This window comes from Aptenodytes patagonicus, chromosome 23, assembly GCF_965638725.1.
Source record: "Aptenodytes patagonicus chromosome 23, bAptPat1.pri.cur, whole genome shotgun sequence".
NCBI classification, from domain to species: domain Eukaryota; kingdom Metazoa; phylum Chordata; class Aves; order Sphenisciformes; family Spheniscidae; genus Aptenodytes; species Aptenodytes patagonicus.
In genome coordinates, this window is record NC_134971.1 from 5,264,439 (window position 1) to 5,277,366 (window position 12,928).

The window sequence follows — 12,928 nt, forward strand, 5'->3', positions numbered from 1 at the left end:
ACACTGAGCCGGTGCAAGGGGCACGTCGGGGGACCGGGAGGAGACGCTGCTCCGGGGCGGGTGGCAGAGCCGGTCGGGAGGTGACCGGTCGGCGGAGGTGTCGGCGGAGGTGACCCCGAGCCGTGCCGCGCCGCGCCGCTCCGCGCCGTGCCGGCGCACCGCCCGCCGCTCCCGGCAGTGCGCATGATACTGCGGCGCAGGGGCCCCGCGCGCGCCAACCCACCTTGAAACGGGCCCGGGCCGCGCCGCCGGCCAATCACCGCCCACTCCGCCGGGGCGCGGCCAATGGGCGGCGGGCGGGGGCGGCACCGAGCCGCTAAAGGGCGCAGGCTAGGCTGCGCCCCGCGCCGTGCGGCGGAGGGCAGGTGCAGCGCGGCGGCGGCATGGGCGCGGGCATGGGCGCAGCGGCGGCGGCCGGCGGCCGGCCCTGAGCCGCCCCTCCGGCCCGGCCAGCCCCGCGGCGGCCCGGGGAGCCGTGCCCCGGCCCGGGGAGCCCCGCCCCGCCCCGGCCGGGCCGCCCGGCGGGCGGAAGATGCTGCGCACCGGGGGCCGGTAGTACTATGATTTGGTATGTGGCCGCTTTGGTAGCAAGTGTGCTCGGCGCCCGCGGGCTGCCCGTCCAAGGTGAGTGGGGCCGCGGGCTGTCCTCCTCCGGGATGTCCCGGGGGTGGGTGTGTGTGTGTGTGTGTGGTGTCCGCCGGGCTTTCCGGGGCGGTGGCGAGGCCGCCTCTGCGTGCCCCCCCTCCCCGCGCCGCGTACCGGCCGGCGGGGGGGAATGTGCATGCACCGGGAGCGTGTACCGGGCTGGGATGCGCGCAGCGGGCTGGGGAGTACGCACCGGGGAGCGGGGGGGGGGGGGCAAGCACGTCCTGGAGCTTGCACCGGCGGGGGGGGGGGGGGAGCGCGTCCCGGGGGTGCGGCGCGCTGCGGTTCCGGAGGGGGTTTGCGTCCCCTCCGGTGCCTGTGCAGGGGGGGCCGAGCGCTGCCCGTGTCCCCGGGCGCCGCTGCTGCGGCGAGGCGCTGGCTATTTCTTTAATTCCCCGCCGCCGGGGCGGGGGGGGGAGAGGGGGGGAAGCTGGGAGCGCCCGGCGCATCTTCCCCAGGCGCTCAGCGGTTTTTGCAGTGACCTCCCAGAGGGCAGCGGCTGCAACTCGGGAAGTTTGGGAGGCAGGAGCTGGGAGCAGAGCCCGGCCGGGCTCCCGGCGCTGATGTGCGGCCGGTCCTGCCTCTCCGCCTGGGTCTCCGCTCGGGGGCTTGGAAATTCCCTTTGGGAGAAGGCAACGGGTGCGAGTCCTTGGCGGGGGGCACGCCTGGCTGGGTGCGGGGGGAGAGGCGGGCAGCGTGGCCCCCGGCCGGGACCGGAGCGCAGGCAGGGGACGGGCAAGCGTTTCTCGCTCCCCCATTTCTTTTCTCCCACCCTGGGGGAAGCAGCAGGCAGCAGCTCCGAGGCAGCGTTTGCCCTTCCCTGCAAGGGTAGCCCGGCTGGGCAAGGAGAAATGCAAAAGGGATTCGGTGTCCTCCCCTGCAGTGCTCTGGCTGTGCCCGTGTGCTCCTGGCTGCGGGTTTGGGGGTGACTTTGGTCCCCCCCTGCCTGGGGGAGGCTGCCCTCCTTCCCCCCCCACTGCAGGCTGGCTGCTGCGCTGGGGTAAACTGAGGCACAGGGTTGTCCAAGGTCAGGAGGGAGACAGCAGCAGGGAATAACCCTGATTTTCCTGCTCCGGCTTCTTTTTATTCAGCTGCCAGCCCCCTACCTCCCCCCCAGCCATCCCTGCAGGTAGAAGGGGAGCTGCCTGCCACTGGTGCAGCACCGTCTCCCATCTCTGCTGCCGGTACCTCACCGGGCATGGGGTGGTCCCTGCACCCTGGTGGTCCCTACCTGGGATGGGACCCGGGAGCTGCGCCCTGGGTGTCACCGAGCCCTGCCCGTGGGGATGCGGTGGCTGCCGGCAGCAAGCGATGCCTGGCTGGCAGCCACCGCCGTTCCCCTCCCCGCGGCGTGGGGGAGCACCGCCTCGGCAGGCGCGGGTGGGCTGGGAGGGGGCACCTCGGCACGCGCCGGGGCGCCGCAGCCCCTGCCGCATGACGGCGCTCCTCAAGTACCAGGGTCACATTTACACCCCGCCACGGTCCCTTGGCGTCCCTGCCTAGCAGCTGGCTCCTTGGAGGTGGGGAGGGGGGGTCAGGATGGGGCCGCCCTTTTTGGGGGGATAGGGCCCCTCTTGCTGCCGAGCTGCGGCCGGCTGCTGCCTGCCTGAAATGCATCCTGCGGCGTGGCGAGGAGGTGGTTTGCAGCAGTGGTTTGCAGAGGGATCCTCTGCCTGGGAGAGGAGCAGAGCGGCGAGTTCAGCGCCTGGGAACCTGCAAATACCCTGGAGTCACTTGGATGGGGCTCCTGAACTGGTGCCAGGGTGGGTGGGTGCTGGGGACCCCAGGCGTGGGGGTGCTGCGCGTACGGAGCGGCGCGTACGTGATGAATGAGTGTGCTGTGAGTAATGCGTGGGTGGGTGCCGGGCGTAGCGGGTGAGGGGGCGCTGCGGCCCGGCGCGGCCCCCACGGGAGGGCTGCGTGGGGACGGGAGCCCGCGAGATGCGCCCTGGCTGCTGCAGCCCCTTGGCCCCAGCGCTGTCCCCCCCTCGGGGGGGGCTGTCACCCTGCATTGCCTGGGGACAGGGCTTTGGAGCAGGGCTGAGGCTCGCCATGAGCCGGTGCCCTTGCTGGGGCTTTTCCCCTGGCTGTGGCCTTCCTCCCCACATGGCCTCCTCCTCACAGAGCCAGGCGAGATGCAGCGGTGCTGGCCCCGGGCAGCCCTCTTGCCTGGCCCTGCTCTCCAAGGGCTTTCCAGGCATTAATCGGCTCAGAGAGGGAAGGAGGGCACGTTATCCCCTCTTACGGCGTGGGGGAGGAGAGCCGGGACGTGACTGTGCTGGGAGTGGGTGTCGGAGGAGGGATCCGGCCTCCTGGCGTTCCCGGCGGCACCGTGATGCCGAGGGGCTTTTCCTCCCTCTCCCACGAGCGTGACGCGGTGCCGCACGGCAAGTGGGGATGTTCGCGGATCCGGCTGGTGCGGTTTGCGGAGGGAGGATTCGGCTTCGCCAGCCCTGGGCGAGGGCTCCCGTTGAAGAGGTGTACCCCCCACCAGACACCGTGGCAGGTGATGCTTGTGGTGCCGACCTTGGCTGGTTGGAGTGGCTTGCTGTGGCGGTGCAGGTGCTGCATCCCCTGCTTGCTCCGGGCGCAGAGCTGTTGCACGCGAGGGCTGGTGCCTCTTCGGCTGTGGAGGGGTTTGGACCAGCAGCCACTGGCTTTGGCACATGCGGCTTTGGCCCCACTCTCCTCTGGCAAGGGGATGGTTTGGCACTGGGAGCGGCCAAGGAGGTTGGCCCAGCTCCCGTTTCCATCCTTCCCCAGAGGATTTCTGCTCCTCTGGACCTGTTGGATGGGAGCGCTTGAGGCAGGGAGGGACGTGTGCATCTTGGACATTGACTTGGCTTGCTGGCGGGTTTTTGCGGTGATGCTTTCCCGGCTCGCTTGCCTTTTGACTTGGAAGATGAAGCTTCGCTGGTGATGGGTGGACCCTGCAAGTTCTTCTCCGGAGCTGCGGCAGGATGGGTTAGCTCCTATTCACCTCCAGTCCTCCGTCTTGGAGGTTGTGGCTTCAAGCTGGAAGAGAAGCCCTGCAGATGGGCGAGCAGCGGGTCCAGCCCTGTGCCGTGCCGATGGAGGAGTCCTTCCCTCTCCCTTCCCCTGCGGTAGGCATCTCCCGAGCTGGGGGCCCTGAGCAACCAGCTGGCCTTTGGAAAAACAACTCCCTTCCTCCCGCTTCATGATGGAGAGGCTGGCGTTGGTGGGAGGGCTGCCTGAGCCAGGAACAGCGTGATTCAGGAGCTGCTGGCGGACAGCTCGGAACGCTGCCTGCATCCCAGTTACCAGTCGAAGGGCTGTGAAGGCATCGGGGCGGTACGTGCCGCTCCGTGGGGAGGGCGATGTGGGCAGCCTGCCCATGGGTACCGGTGTGATGTGGGTCTGGATGTGCTGGGTTGAGTTGGGGGGGGGGGGGGGGGGGCGGGGCACAGCACTCCGGCAGCGCTCTCCGGGTGCAGGAGGTCTCCCCCAGGAGTGGTTTCAGCTCTGGCCTCCCACTGCAGCTGCTCGCTCGGCCTTGCTGTGCGCGGAGGGAGCTCGGGGGGAGCACGCAGGTAGCTGCTGGTTGTTGCTGGGAGATGATGGCTCCCGTGAGGCGGCTGCTGTGCGGCACGTGGGGATGCTCTACTCTGAGCCAGTGGCGTTCAGAGGGAGGGGATGCCGGGGACCCCCAGGTGGGAGTGGGGACACTGGGGTGACCATGAGGAAGTAATTTTCTTGCATGCTCCATCTCTGTGCCCCTCTGAGCACTGACCTGTGCCAGCACATGTGCTCGCTGAGCGGCCACCTGGCTGGGCACGGTCCCACCTGTGTCATCCCGGGGAGCGGGGACCCACTGTGGTGGATGGGGGGCTGCCGTGGGGCAGTACCCTGAGCATGCACGCTCCCCTGGGGGTACCAGGGCAGCTGCCTGCCTGCATGGGGATGGTGTTGGCGGTCCCGCAGGACACCCCTTGTCCCCAGGGACGGGGTTTGAAGTCACCATCTTGCTGTGAACGGGGTGCCCAGCCACCCCTCGCAGCTAATGCTGCTCCTCCGCCGGCCCCTCATGACCTTGAGGCATGTCACTTGACCTGCGCGTCGCCCTCCATCCATCTGGAAAATCGGGTTTAAAACGCAGGAATCGTGCTGAAAGCCCAGATGCTGCTTTCCAGCTGGGGGAGGGGGCGAGGGCTGCCCCCTGCCAGGGGGCAGGCGGATGCTTTCGGGGAGCTGTGGGTACCCCTGGGCAGGCAGGGGGGGGGATCGAGCTTGCAGTGCGGGGGTGCAGCCCCCACCGAGATGTTGGGGGGGGTAGGGAGATGGGGGGGCAGGCAGCTCTCCCCCCATCCCATGCACCGGCTCGGCAGCCCAGGTCCCTGCAGCGGGTGGTGTCAGGCTGCAGTTGCTGCCCTTGTTTCGTGGTGCTGGCTGCCTGCTCTCCTTCCCTGCCGGCCTCCATATGCCACGCCGGTGGCCTTGTCCTCAGAGATCCCCGCCGTATCCCGCCTCCACCGATGTGAGCGGGATGTGTCAGAGCAGATCTTTTCTCTGCTCGGCAGGGAGGAGAGGTCCATGGGCTCGGGGCCGTGCGCCTGCTCCCTCGGCCATCCCCATGGGGGGACAGGGATGGGGATGAGAACCTGGGGTGGGGGGGTCAGGACGGGGTCCCCTTTCTGACCCCAAGGCATGGGTGTCTGCTGGGCAGGGCAGCCTTCCCGGGCTCTTCGCCATCATCCCTTGGGATTGGTGTTTATCCCCACTGCGAGCTGAGGTGCAGGGCTATTTCATTTGGAAACCCGCTCTGCCACGGCCGCGTCCTTTTCACGAAGTATCTGCAGGAAGGGTCCCGCTTCAGTGAGTGCACCTGAGATGCTGGATACCCCCAGCTTCACCAAGTCCCATGTCGCCTTACGTCTCTGCTCTTGGGATGGGACGAACTGGATGCCCAGACCTGGGCCAGGGTCTTCCCAGCCTCGGCATCGCCATCCTGGGGAGCCCCACGGTGGCACCGTCTCTACGCGGTGGCAGTCTTCCCTCCTTTCCTTTTGGGATGCTGTTCAAGTCCACCTCCGCATCTTGTATTCTTGCCTCCTGGCACACGGCGTGCTTTTATTTTTCCTGGATCTGCTTGGATGACGAAGGCTGTTGATTACTTATTTTTCTTTACGAGGCATCCCCAAGCTTCGCATGAGCTCCCGTACCGAGGGGGGATTTGGGGTTTGCGTCCCCGCTGTGGCTCCCTGATGTTGACCCTATTTCCAAACTGCAGGTTAAACCTTGAAACCCCTCTGAACTTGGCTGGGAAAGTCAAGTGGGTTTAAAAATACCCTGTCTGTTTGCACTCTGTTTCTTCTGGCATCTGTGGGTTGTTTTCAAGCGTTTCCCTACAAATGTGGGGGTGAGAAACACTACTTTGAGAGCTGCAGTCTCCATCGCTCGCATGCCTTCAGCGGCTGGGACTTGGAAGGAAAACCTGGTCGGGGCTGGGAGCGCAGGGTTAGTGGGTTGGGAAGTTGGGGACACCCAAGGGGGGGTGTCTGTAAAACATCTCCCCACTGCTTTCCTGCTGTCTCTGGAAGCAGGGACAGGAGGGCACGGGGGCTGGTGGCGGGGGGCGGGTGGCAGCTGGGGAGAGCCGGGGGCCGGTTAGCCGCCTTGGCTGCCAGTCGGCTGTGCGCGTGGGGAGGTGATGCTCAGCCGTGCATGCAATTCCCCACTGGCCTTGCGATCAGACACCGGTGCTGTGAGCTGCTGGGGCTGACCTATTTTCCTATGCCCGGGCGGCTCTGGCCAGGCGTGGGTCCGGCGGAGCGGCTGGCTTGTCCCCTCCCTGGGGACGTCACCCACTGGTTTGGTGGGGAGGCAGTCAGGGGATCCTGGCATAGGGCTGCGAGTGTGACTCCCTGGCGCCCATCCCCGGGGCATTTGGGCATCTGGGTGGCCTCTTGGGCAGCGTGCTTCTCCAGCTGGGCAAGCATCAGCATCCCAGGCTCCATTTGGCGTTGAGGAGCTGAAAACCAAGATCCCACCTTGGTACTCAAGGAGCTGGTGGGCTGGAGCAGCCAGGGGGCTCGGGGAGGGGCTGGGGTGCTGCCCCCTCCATCCTCTGCATCTGGTGGAAGACAGGACTGTCCCTTTGAAGGTGGTGAGGTGCTGGGGACCCGCTCGCTCGGGCAAGGTGGCCAGGGAAACGTGTGTCCTTGGATGCTCTTGAGCAGCACGTGACAGCTGCTGTCCCTGATCAGCACAAGGGGGCCCGTGGGCAGGGAGGGGGGTTCCCAGCCCTGCAGCGCAGCCCCCCCGGATGGGTGCAGCGGGGTCGGGATGGGTCCTCGCAGCTCTTTGCCGGGGCAGCAGGGGAGGGCTGACCCTGTCCCCGCTGACAGGGTGCGAATGCCTGAGCTTATCGGCGATGCAGCGATAACGAGGCACAGAGAGGTGCAAGAGTGTTGTCAGGGCAGTGCAAAGTGGGAGGCGGGAGTGGGGTGTGCGCTTGTGCATGCATATTGCATGTGTGTGCACAGCATTCCCCCGGCCCGGATGGGGTCCAGGCAGGTACGTGGCTGTGCGGGACTCCCGTAGCGGGGCCGGGTGCCTGCAGCGGGCATACAGTGCAGCGTCTGCTCCTTGCAGATGGTTCACATCTTTGCACCCCGGCATCGCCCTCCCTGCTGCCACCAGCCAGCCCTCCCGGTTAAACAGCCGCCATCTAGCCCCAGTGCCCGGCTTGCCGGTGCTGCAGGGACCGGGGATGCCCAGTTGGCTGTAGGGCTGTGCTCCTCTGCAGCGTTGCACCTTGCAGTGGGGGGTGTGTGTGTGTGTGTTTCGGCTGTGGCCGGGGCTGCCGGCAGAGCTGGCTCTGCCCGCTCCCCTTCCCGTGGGGGCACTCGGCTGGTGAGCCTGTGGGGTGGCACGGCACGGGCCTCTTGCCGGTACGCGCTTGTGCCGGAGCCAAAAATAGCCGGTGATGCTTGGCTCCCGCGGCGGGGAAGCGGTGATGTCACTCGCCGCCAATCACCGGCGGCCCCGAGGAGCAGCGCGGAGGAGTGGGAACGTGCTTCCCTGAGCATCCCTCCCTGAGCATCCCCCCTGGAGCAGGCGGCGGCTGTGTGTGCCAAGAAAAGAGGGGGGGGGCCCTTCCTTGGTGGGAAGGGAGACGCGGGGATGAACCCTGCGCCTGCAGTTTTGGGGGACCCCCCACCTTGGCTCCCTCTAGCTCTGGGTTTTCCCTCTCCCTTTCTGAAAGCTGTGCTGAGGATGCAGCTTTGCTGCTGATGGCGAGAGCAGGATGACGACAGGCTGCAGCTGAGTGGGGAGGCACAGCCGGGGTGGAGCAGTGCCTTCGTCTGAGGCTGAGACCAAAGCCCTGTTTAATTACCCCAGCTGGGGACTGGGTGGGAGGAGCAGGGTGCCAGACTCGACATGCAGGTCACAGCTGGGTTTCAGGCCTGGGGCTCTCAGGGACGCCCGAGGACGGGCGGGCTTGGCTGGAGCATCGCTGCTCCGGGGGCTCAGCCCGCTCTGGGACAGCTCCTGCAGGAAAGCCGGATCCCTGGCCTGGCACACCAGAGCTGCAGCTCGGTGGTCCCTGCACGCTCGGTCCTGCTCACTGGAGGATGCAGGGCATAAGCAGGGATGCAAAAGCAGCCCTTTCCCTGCCACAGGGATGCGGGGCAGCCCTGATGGTGCTGCTAGGTGGGGAGCAGTGCTGAGCATGCTCTGTGCACCCCCTCTGGGAGCAGGGGGTCCCCAAAACCCCCGTGGGGTCGCTGGGCACCACCCTTGCCCTGGCGCAGAGGGTGGGAAGCCATCCTGGAGCAGCGGGAGCTGATGGCCACCGTCCTGAGTCCTGTGGTGGCTTGGGGTGGCCCTGGAGCTGGGTGGAGGGAATTGGGGAACCCCCCCTTGGTTTTGGGGCAGGGGAGACCCAGGGGCTGCCCTGGGTGGAGCCAGGCGGCTGGGGACGGGCATCGTCTCCACTGTGGCTCTGCCGGGGGTCCCGGTCCTCCAGCTAACACCAGTGCTGGGGTCTGGCAGCAGGATCAGCCACAGTTTCTTCCTTCGCCCCCTCGCAGGTGCCCTCGGCTCAAGGGAGGAGCCCGAATTTGTGACCGCTCGCGCTGGCGAGAGCGTGGTCCTGGGATGCGACGTGATCCACCCGCTCACGGGGCAGCCCCCTCCTTATGTTGTGGAGTGGTTCAAGTTTGGCGTCCCCATCCCCATCTTCATCAAGTTTGGGTTTTACCCTCCCCATGTCGACCCAGAGTATGCCGGTGAGTCTGGGGGGGGGCATGGGGGTATGAGGGGGACGTGCCGGGTCCTGACTGTGACGCAGCCAGGGATGTACGGCTCCGCTCCATCCGCTCCTCTGTCGGAAACCACGCGGGCCCTGCCTCTCGTTGCTCGCTTTCCACCCAGTTGGTTTTAATTAAGCAGCAGCGCTAGGAAGCCAGCTGGGCTGCGTGGGACGGGAGCAAGCGAGGCAGAGAAACCCAGGGTGACGCGTGGTGGTGGTGGCGGCGGCTGCTGCTGCTGCTGCGCCCCGGAGCAGCTGTGAGCCTGGGGGGGGGCGGTGGGGGATGCTGGGATGCTGAGGGGATGATGGGGATGGAGCCGGGCTGGCGTGCCGGGTAGAGGTGGCAGACTGAAGCCGCAGAGCCCATGTTGGCCGTTCACCAAGGTGCCACCAGCCCCACATGGCTGGTGGCCTCTGGTGGGGTCTCTGAGCTGGGGACCAGCCCCGAGCGGGTTGGCGTAAGTGGGGCAGACCCGTTTTAATATGTCATTCCCTGAGGACCACCTTCCCTGAGTCTTACCCTGCTTCCAGGCTCTGCAGGGGTTCCTCTGCCCAAATTGCTCCCCTGGGAAATGCTGTGGCAGGGAGGATGCCAGCACCTGAGCCTGGGCTGAGCCCTGCCAAACTCGGCTCATGCCTGAGCGATGCCAGAGCCCAGTGGCCGCTGTGCTGGGGTGGAGGTTCGGGCTGCTTTGCTGCCGGTCCGGTTTCCAGGGCTGCACGCAGGGTCAGCCCAGGGCCGCCCTGCTTTTTGGGAGGCTCCCAGACTGGGGAAAGGCTTTGGGGCGCGCCTGCTTGCCGGCTGTACTGCCGCCAGTCCCCGGCTGGGAGCAGAAGGCCGGCGTCGCTGCAGGCAGACGCCGCTCGAGGCACCTTGCCTGGCCGTGGCAGCTTGCTCTGCCCTCCCCAGATGGGCGAGCGTGTTGCCGGCCGGCTGCAACTGGCAGCACGGTGCCGTGAGGCTCAACCAGCCCCAAAAGTGGGGATGGCGGGGCTCTGCCCGGGCCCAAAGCTGCTGCAGCCACTCGGTGCCTGCACCGGGCCGGGGTGTCCCCTGCAGCAATGCTCCTGGGGTGGGGGTGGGGGGGCTGGTCTGGTGCTGGGGGACCATCGTGTGGGGCCAGGGGCCACCGAGCTGACGGCTGTGCTCTCACCGCAGGTCGGGCCAGCCTGCACGACAAAGCCTCCCTGCGCATTGAGCAGGTCCGCTCCGAGGACCAGGGCTGGTACGAGTGCAAAGTGCTCATGCTGGACCAGCAGTACGACACCTTCCACAACGGCAGCTGGGTCCACCTCACGGTCAACGGTGAGCCGCGTGCGGTGGGGGCAGCACCGGCATGGCGGGTGGGGGGCTGCGGCATCGCTGCGGGGTTGGGTGCGGTGCCGAGATGGGTTTCCCTTTGATTTCTGACGGACGCCGGACCTCGATAATATCTGCGCCTTGCAGACAAACGAGCCTGAAGCCATCCAGGCTGACTGCTCCGGCCGGGGTGCGACTTAAAAAGGGACAAACTGTTATTAGGGATTCCACAGTTTAATTATGCGGAGCTTGTTTAAAGGAGAGACATCAAGAAATGGGGCTGGGAACGAATCTCCTCTTAACAAACAGATCAGAAAGTCAAATCTTTGTTTTCTTGAAATTCAGATTTACTCAAATTACTTTTTCATTTTATTAAGGCTGCATATTAAGCTAATTAGCAAATTGTCATTCTCCACATCAGGAGAGGTCTTATTTTTAGCCCAGCAGCAGGGCTGTGCCTCTCCTGCTGCAGTGGGGTGGCTGGAGAGGAGACGTGGGCACCGGCAGCTCCTCGCTGGTCTTGCCTGACCTTGAGTAATTAATTTAACCTTTCGGGGGGATGGCTGGGCTGCGGCACGGAGCAGAGCCACCTAATTGAGCCCAATTAGCGAGCGGGAGCTTTGCAAGCAGGGCCGTGCAGCACACCAGCTCTGTCCCTGCCTGCCGCCCTGCCGTGCTGCTGCCTCCTTTCCCCCTGCCTGCATAAAGGGAGTGAGATGCTGCCACGCTGCCCGGCGAGGCTGCCCTCCTCCTGCCTGCTCACGAGCTCGGAGGGCTTGGGAAGGAAGGAGCGAGGGAAGCCAGAGGAGGAGGGTGCCTGCTTCGCCTGCACCATGTGCATGGATCCTCCAAACCGCCGGCCCGAGGGGCTGGAAGTGGCCATCGGTGCCCCAGGTGCCCTGTCCCGCCCTGGGCTTGACCCCCTCTGCGAGACGGGGCACTTTTTGGGTTTTATGCAGCGCAGGGCACACAGGGGCTCAATAGCAAAATAATAACCGTAATCCTCCCGGCCTGAGGAATTGCTTTCAGGGGAAGGCTGTGGCTTTCCCCCAGCACATTACAATGCTTAATTTTCTTAGGGGAAAATAAAAATCATTTGGGGAGAAACAAAATATAATTCCTTTTTTCCTGAGCAGATTAAATTGCCAACCTGTTTTCCTTGAAAGTGGGCTTTAACAACTGCTGGTAATTAGGGGCGGGCTGTAATCCTGGCAGCCTCTTTCATCAGGAAGGAGCCTTTCGATCTGCACTGCGGTGTTTTCCCATGTTTTGACAATAGCAAATTAATGTGCAATGGGGTGGGGTGGGGGGGGAATGTGGTGCCGTGCCCTGGAGCCGGCGGGGAGGAGAGGAGAGGGGATGGGGCTGGGGCATGGTACGGCAAGGGAGGGGATGCCCTCGGCGGGTGTCCCTGGGGACAGCCGCTGTTGTCCCTGTCCCTGCAGCCCCGTTCGCCTTCAGGGTGATCCCAGCTCTGCCATGGCGATGTGCGGTGTGTCCACCGTTTGCAGGCGGCAGCCTCCCCTCTGTCCCCGTGCCCGCCCCCCCCAGACCCACAGCGGCCATGGGTGAAACGGGGGGGGGTCACAGCGGTCTCCCCTGCCCCGCAGCTCCCCCCACCTTCACGGAGACGCCGCCGCAGTACGTAGAGGCGAAGGAAGGCAGCAGCGTCACCTTGACCTGCATGGCGTTCGGGAACCCCAAGCCCATCGTCACCTGGCTGAAAGAGGGAGACCTTTTGGGTGCCAATGGCAAGTACCAGGTAGGTGGGTGGCGGGGGCTGGCAGGGGCTGCTGTGGGGGTTCCCAGGTGCCCCGCCGGCAGGGATGGTAATGATGGGACCACGGTGGCGGCAGCTCCACCATGCCTGGAGCCAGGCGTGCTTTCTCAGCACTTCTTGCTGAGATGCCCATTCCCGCGCGCCCCCCCCCCCCCCCCCCCCAAATCTCTGCTGAGCAGCACCCTCTAACGCTGCCTGCCCTTGGGTGCAGGCTAGAGAACCCCCAGGCATTTAGGGCAGCCCCATTCCCTGCTGCTCCCTGGGGACTCTCGTCCTGGGGGTCGGTTGCTGTGTCAGGTCCTGGAGATGGGGTGGGGGCTGCAGCCTGGGGACGCTGTGTCCCCGGGCAGGGATGGATGCAGCGGGGCTGGGGCAGGGGGAGGTTTGGGCAGGGCTTTGCCTCCCTCCCAGGACCCTTTTTGCATCCCGGAGGCTCCTGGGCAGAGATTTCCCCCCTGAGCTGTAATTGGTAAATCAGGCATTGGAATCAGCGCAGGCACTAATGAGAGTAATTAGGAATCATTTGTTACTAATTGAAATAGAAGGATGAGGCAGAATGAGGTGGGGGGGGGGAGCCTGGCTGGGAGCAGGGCTCCCTGTGCATGGAGGAGCTGCTACCCCGGTGGCGATCGTCCCTCACCCGTCCTTCCTCAGCTGTGTCCCCGGGGAGGAATTTGGCCGCTCGTCTCGCGGCTGTGACGTGGCCCCACGGGGAGGACACGGCTGAGCCGGGGCTTCCCCCTCGTACCCTACCCCGGTGGTGGAGCTGGTCCCTCGGGAGCAGGGGATGCTCTGTCGAGGCATCCTGCTCCTTGTGAAGCACTGATGGTGCCGGGGCGCTGGGCCGGAGCGGTTTGGAGTCTGCCGCCTGCCAGTCACTTCTGCGGGAGATGAATACGTTACGAGGGTTATTTATTTTATTATTTTT

At 65.6% G+C, this 12,928-nt stretch overlaps 1 protein-coding gene across 9 annotated transcripts in view; it reads left to right on the forward strand.

The window, feature by feature from the left end:
• Nucleotides 1-510: 510 nt before the first annotated feature.
• The window catches only part of IGSF9B (immunoglobulin superfamily member 9B), a 43,852-nt gene continuing 31,434 nt past the window's right edge, over nt 511-12,928 (forward strand). For all 9 annotated transcript variants that reach the window (XR_012997026.1, XR_012997025.1, XR_012997027.1 and 6 more), the window contains exons 1-4: nt 511-624; nt 8,700-8,897; nt 10,080-10,226; nt 11,831-11,982. Coding sequence is in view for 6 of the 9 variants with exons in the window: in XM_076358403.1 (XP_076214518.1) it covers nt 561-624; nt 8,700-8,897; nt 10,080-10,226; nt 11,831-11,982 (561 nt within the window). In the remaining 3 variants the exon portion in view is untranslated. The remainder of the gene's footprint in view (nt 625-8,699; nt 8,898-10,079; nt 10,227-11,830; nt 11,983-12,928) is intronic.